The sequence below is a fragment of the Egretta garzetta genome, unplaced genomic scaffold (genome assembly GCF_000687185.1).
Source record: "Egretta garzetta isolate BGI_Z169 unplaced genomic scaffold, ASM68718v1 scaffold697, whole genome shotgun sequence".
NCBI lineage: Eukaryota > Metazoa > Chordata > Aves > Pelecaniformes > Ardeidae > Egretta > Egretta garzetta.
Window position 1 is genome coordinate 232,181 of NW_009260141.1, and position 6,897 is coordinate 239,077.

Sequence of the window (6,897 nt, forward strand, 5' to 3'; positions counted from 1 at the left end):
CTGCTGCCGACACACCCTGGCTCTCCTAGCTCTGCCTGTTGGCACCTGGGCTGCTCTTGCTCCCCTTACGGTTTGGTCTGACAACGGGACAGAACAGCAAGGACCCCACCACCCCCCCACCACCCCTCTCTTGACGCAACCGTTTCATCCTGTTTCAGGTTTGGATGGTGGGTCCTTCCAGCTTCGGAACAGCCTCATCGGGGCTCTGGCAACTCTGCAACGAGACCTGCAGGCAGCTGACGGTCAGCAGCCGTGATGAGGGTAAGTTACACCCGCACTTTCACTGCGGTGATGAATTGCCAGGCCTCGGTGCGCAATGCCAAGGCTGAGTCCTGACCTTCTCAAATCCATTCCCTCTGTGTTCACAGCTTCCCTCAAAGCCGTGCAAGCCTTTATGATCCTCTCGATCATTTTCTCCGTCGTCGCGCTTGTCATGTTCATTGTCCAGCTGTTCACCCTGGAGAAAGGCAAACGTTTCTACATCACTGGAGCCATCATGCTGGTTTGCTGTAAGTACGCACGCCTTGCAATGGCTCTGCGTGTGTCCCACTGCCTCTGCAAGCACAAGTAGCCGCACGTGTCTGCCACACATGGCCATCAGGGGAGGTTGTCAGCCAGCTAAATGTTTCCAGTGGCCCATTTTTTTGACAAAACAAAGTACTGAGGAATTGGAAAGTGTTGGGGTTTTGTGGGGGTTTTTTTACTGTATATAATGAAAATAATTCCACATTTTCATTAGAAAAGCCCAGTGGGTTTTGCACAACACCTTTGAAAGACAACAGAAAGGATTCAAGTAGTTGGGAGGGGGGGGGGGCAGGGGAATAAACACGTAGACAGCTACTGCTCATGGGATTCAACACATAGCACCAAACTGTCTGCCGATCTTATTACCGAGTTCCTCCTAACAAAGGTTTATTCCCCGTGGCACGCACTAAACAAGCCCCGAGTGTCTTATGTCATCATGTCTGCAAGAGAAATCCTCCACAAATACGCCTAATGGGCAGCAGCCCCTCTCTCATATGGCACAAGACAGGCATTACCATCTCAGGGGACAAACATACTTCAGAAGTCCTGCAACAATGCTGGTTTCCGTGCATTTTCCAACTCTCTTTTCCCCTTTCCTTCCCACAGGGATGTGCATTCTGATTGGAGTCTCCATTTATACAGCTCGGTTCACAGGCAAGGTGGCCAAGTCCACAAGTTCTCACCACGGCTACTGCTTCATATTGGCCTGGATCTGCTTTTGCTTCAGTTTCATCATCAGCATCCTCTACCTTGTTCTTCGGAAAAAATAAGCCTGATGGGAATCCAGGGGAGAGGGTTGGCTACTGGGAATGGGGAAGAATTGCTCTGCTGAGAGAACTGTTGGGCCAATAGACAGAAACAGCCACCATCATCACCACTGCCACCACCACAGAAAAATCACTAACAAGGCTAGAATCCTCAGAAACTCCTTCACCAAAGAGAGGGAGAAGCAGCTCCAACAGATCTAGCACCCCTGGGGCTGTTGCACCAGAAATCTGCAAGTGACCCAAACAGCTCTTCTCCTTTTCTGCAAAGCCATGTCATATCTTCACAAAGCTTCAAGCTCAGCAGTGATGATTGAAGAGCACCATAAAACCAAGGGCTGCATCTTTTTCCTTTCCTAGAGCCCTTCTCACTTACCTTTCGGTGTGCCTTGTGGGTTTGGCAGTGAGGCTTATGACCCCTTTTTTTGTCCATTGAAACAAATGGGATGGGCCTTTTGTTACATTTTATATATATATATATATATATATATGCGCACATATGTGAAAGTAAAAGACAATAAATTGAGAAGCAAACCAATAGGAATCAGATTAAATTAATATTAAAATATCTACACAAATAAGGCAGCAATATGTTTTGCTGTTCTGTTTATTATTTGACATTCCCATGGTTGAATCAGATACAGGTAGGAAGGGCAAATATACAGGTGTGGATGATGGAGAGAGAGAGAGAGAAAGAGAGAAAGTGTGGGGGTGAAGATACACAGGGGTCCCTAATTACAGAGGATGCAGTTGCTCAGTGATGCACATGCAGGGAGGGAGTCATCTGGTTGTGTGTCTACACTCAAATCTTCTGTTCAGCTCCTGAACATGGTAGCAGCACTGCAACACTGCAGATCTTTACTGAGACAAAGTCCTTATCTGTAGGCAAGGTTTTTTTTCCCACGTTGTCACCCAGTACATGGTATTAATTGAGACCCCCACCTTGTGCCACAGCCCATCTCAAAGGCAGATGATACTGGTTAGCAGAGGATATGCATTCCCTAATGAGGAATGAGGAGAGATGAGGCAGGTATTGTGAGTTCTGTTCCTTGCTGTACAACCTTAGGCCAGTCACTTCACCCGGTGCTTTTCCATCTGCCAAATTCTTCCAGAAAACTATACCTACCTCCCAGGGTTGCTGAGAGATTTTGAGTCCACTCTGTAATACAAGGTCCCCATGTGAAAGGTTGGCATGGGAAAGTAAGGCATTGGTACTCCTGCAACCCACACATTTCTGTCAGTTCAAAGAATCTCAGCCACAAGTGGCATTTGTAAGGGACAAGAGGTCAAAACTTCCTGTGACTCCATCCACGACTAAAAGGCAGAGAGTATAAAAGCCACATGCAGGTGCAGATTGGATGCATGGATACTATTTACCTCTCTCTCTCTCTCTCTCTCTCTCTCTTTCTCTCTCTGTTACATTTTCTTCTTATGTAGACTTTTATCAATTTGGTGGATATATTTTAGTACTGTATGTTGCTGTTTCATTAACAAAGGTTATTTCATATATAGTCACTGTAAATATTTTGAAATGCATATTTTTAACTTTGAGGGTATAAAAATAAAATCTGATTCCCTTTATTATAAAGAGTTTTGCTCTGGGTTTTTTTTTCATTAGTGTTTCAGATATTTAACAGAAGCGTTTGCTGTTCTCACTGAATCAAAGCTCAACCCTTTAAGATAATACAGACTACCATGTTATCTTTCTTGTCAGTATATGAGATTTCCTGCTCTGGAGGAGAGGAGGAAGAGGAACAACTCTCAGAGCTCCTGTTTCAGGCTCTCTGCAAGCTCAAGCAGATAGTGTGAGCAATGGTAACACTCAGTCCCAGAGCCAGGCTTTGCTTCAGCTGGAAATGTACTTTCTGACTCTGGCAGAATCACATCTCTGTGGAATGTGGTGCCCAGGATGCTGCAGGATTTATTACGTCTTAGACTAACCCTCAGCACAAGTAAGTCCCAAAGCAAAATCACCAAGGTGTTTGCTGCCACATGAGTTGGTACAGATGTTGTCTCCTTGGAGTTGTCTGGCCAAACACCTCAGCAGCTCTAGGGCTTGAGCAAGGACTCCAAAGTCCAGGACACAGGCGGGTCTCAGCAAACTTGGGGCACAACCCTGTGAGCTGTGAGGTGAGGTAAGGCCTAGCGGGAATCAGCTGGGTAGGAAGTTTTTCTTTATCAATTAATCCACCTTTGGGAGAGCTAAGACACATGCTAATTGAGGGCAAGATGGTGACATGAATCTTTAGGGGCTGAAGTTTCACCAGAGAAGGACCTCATACAGAGCAGGGTGTGGGAAGGCTCACAGTGTGTGATGGGTGGACATTTGTCTTGGTCTCAGGAGGCTTCAGGAGTCCTGCTGTGCCTCATCCTTCTGGCACTCCTATAAGCGCAGGGTAGCCAAAGACCAGCCAGGCACTGGGGACAAGGCTCCTCCGGCTACAAGCTAACCCTGGCGGTGGGACATGAGCTAGTGGCTGAGGTGCTAACACTGGGGGATGCCAGCCAGGGAGCTTTGCAGGAGCATGCCCACCACTAGGCTGGTATCTGTGCTCTGTTTCTAGCATGGCACAGATCACATGTGACAATATGATACCTTACAGGATGACAAAGCCATCCCAACTTTGTTGGGATGCCCAGGACAGGCCACAGGCAATGGTATCAATTTTTGAATGATGGCCTCCAACAACCTTAATGCCTCACCACAAACTGTTGTCATTGGCAGCTCAGCAAGTGTATGAAGGCTACTGGACCTCTGGGCAGCTTGATTTGCTGGAAAAATGACTTGGGCTTTTTGCAGGATCAGTACCCTAATCCACAGTTTGGAAAAAAATCACTGGGTCCTCTGGCATCTGGCAAACCTGGTTGATCTAGTCCCTGAAATATAACCCCTTCCAAATGAGACAGTCTTTACTCCACACCTGGTAGCCTCCCCCCACCCCATCTTCTGAGTCCTGTTACATGAGGGGCTGGCAGGCAGGGAATTACATTGGGCACTGGCAGGACAGAACACACCAAACAGAAAAGCAGCTGCCAACAAAGATGAATCCATTACAAAACAGAAGGAAGCAGAGAAGGACAGGAGCAAATGGCACTATTGGTTGTGTTATATGATGGGTGTTTGCTCAAAAATCATCTTCAACACAGCCTGAATCAACACTGACCCGGTGCCACACAGACGGTGAGACACAGAGTCATGGCACTCCTGCAAAAGCCATTATGGGGATTTCAGGGACCAAGCCTCACAAGAGCCAGGACCCAGACTGACTCCATTACTTCACAGCAGAGTCCTTGCGCTAGGAAGGGAAGCCTTTGGAGGGGAGGGGCAGGGAAACAAAACAATTCCCACGTCTGAGACTCCACTGCAGAGCAAAGGAAGGATTCCCCCTCCCTGGTCCTTTCTCTGCAGGTCACAGGGCAAGGAGGAAGGGATTTTCCATAGACAAACAACTGAATAATTCAGGGCATTTGACTACAGTAAATCAGAGGCAGGAAGCACTAAAAGTGAAGGACAGCCAAGGGGACAAGAGCAAGAGACAGTCTTGTTCTGACCAGAGAGTCAAGCTGTGCAGGCTGGGACGAAGCAGTCCAATTAACTGCTCACACTAACGAGTCTGAAATTATCTGTACGTGTTCATGGGAGTGTTGCAAAAGCTGCTGCAGACAGCTCAGGGGAGAGCCCTGCTCTGCGAATGGCAGAAGCCAAAACTGGCCAGGCAAAGTAACTGACTCCTGCGCTGATCAAGGGGCGATGACAGCACTGCAAACCCAGAGGCAGCAGCACCATTACAGAATGCAGCTGCCTGCCAGCACACCCGGAGCGGGAGAATGGCTTGATTCCCTTGCAGCAAAGATGACACAGAAAAAATAAACCACCACCACTACCACCGAAAAAAAACCCAAAAAGCCAAGCATGCAAGGAAGGGGAAGACCATGGGAGGCATAAAAGATGATGCTAGGAGCGGTGTCAAAGATTATGGGTCACTTCCAGCAATGGAGTAACTCCACTGCTGGCATCCAGGGTGCAGTTAGCTGGAGGATCATTCAACAGAGGAAAAGTAAGGCGAAATCAGCATGAAACATTATCCCACTCAAAACACATCCAGCCCAGAGGGCAGCCCAGAAATGCACGCTGCAGTTATACTAGTTGTCTTTAGAAGGCTGCCTAATCTTGTGATTATTTACATTTGCAGCTCTGCCTGCTCAGATAATACGAGCAGTCAGGGTACCAGTTGATTGCTGGAGGAACTGGGGAGGAATTTTAATCCCAGCCCCTCTGTTCCTGCATTGCACAGTTGGCGAGGTGCATCACTGCAAGCAGCTCAGCTCTCCTGACATTGTCAGAGCTGTGGTATTGGATTAGATACACAGTGATCTGATGCATGATGACAAATCTCATGTTGCACAATTCACCCAAAGTATGTGGGTATCTGGTATAAATATACACCTTGTCATCTGTTACAGTGCTTAGGAAACTTGATTGCCTTTCTGCTCAACCTAGTGTGGAAGGCTGTAACTGGCAGCCTTCCTCCATTACACCCCCTCTCAGGCTTCTCATTTGGACCAGGCTAGAGGGGTCAATCCACAGGGTGAGGGACCTCCAGCCAGCATATGCCTAGAGGCGAGTACAGGAGGCATGCTCCTCAGCAGAGATTCGTGAGAAGCCAAGGTGCTTCATCTGATCTCTTAGGCTAATCACAGCGTCAGGATTTGGGCGACGGAGCTGGGTCTATCTGCAGCGAGGTCTAGGGGAAGAGGCAGCGCTGTGGAGCTCTGCCTCGTGGGTATGGTCACCCTCATACGGATGACCTGGAGAGCATAACACAGTCAGAGATGCTAAAGGAAGAGGTGTTGGGGATGCTCCTGCCTCTCTCTACCTTCCAGATAAATCTGCAGGTGGACAGAAGCCTGGCTTTTGGCATTCACAGGTGGATGTGACTTTTTTTCCTGAGTTTTGTGAGGCATCATGGATTATTTCTTCCTCTGGAAGCAACTCCCGGAATAAAAGGTTCATTTCATTGACATGCTCACTGTAGAGCTTTTTGGGCCTTGCTCTGACGATAACATGGAGCTGAGGGGGCTGAGCTGTAATTCAGTGAGTAAAAGCACTTCCTAGGGCTTTGGGAGGGTAGGGGGGGGTGTGGCTCTGGCAGATGAGGGAATATCAACTGAGTCAGGAACTATCTTGTTAACAGAGCCCAGAAACCATACATGCATACATCAGGGCAGCTTAGCCAAGCAAGGAAAAGGTGGTGCTGTAGGTAGGCATGGCCTGTGAGAGGGGGTCAGCATGTAGGGCAGGAGGGGACTGGGAAAGAGGCTTCCATGTGCTCCTCACACTGCAGCCATGGCAGGTCTCCCACATGCTCCCGGGCAATGCAGGGCTCCCTGGGAGCTGCTGACAGCCCATGAGTCCTACTGATGTCCCTAAAAGCTGAGGCTGCTCAGTGTTCCCGGGGCACGTTTAGCAGCTCCCAGGATAGGGTCCAAAATTCTCACTGTTTTTTGTTTACAGACTCAGGGAGGTAAAAGATAGCCTCAGCACAGCTTGAATGTATTTTTTACGAGGCTCTGTTTCTAAATGGCATTCTGAAGCAGGAGATGCTTC

The 6,897-nt window shown here is 48.3% G+C and overlaps 1 protein-coding gene across 1 annotated transcript in view; it reads left to right on the top strand.

Moving 5' to 3' along the window:
- EMP1 (epithelial membrane protein 1) overlaps positions 1 to 2,835 on the top strand; it is a 14,931-nt gene extending 12,096 nt beyond the window's left edge. The window contains exons 3-5 of the mRNA XM_009641693.2: positions 159 to 261; positions 369 to 509; positions 1,132 to 2,835. Of these exons, the coding sequence (XP_009639988.1) occupies positions 159 to 261; positions 369 to 509; positions 1,132 to 1,295 (408 nt within the window). The 3' untranslated portion in view covers positions 1,296 to 2,835. The remainder of the gene's footprint in view (positions 1 to 158; positions 262 to 368; positions 510 to 1,131) is intronic.
- The last annotated feature ends 4,062 nt before the right edge of the window (positions 2,836 to 6,897 follow it).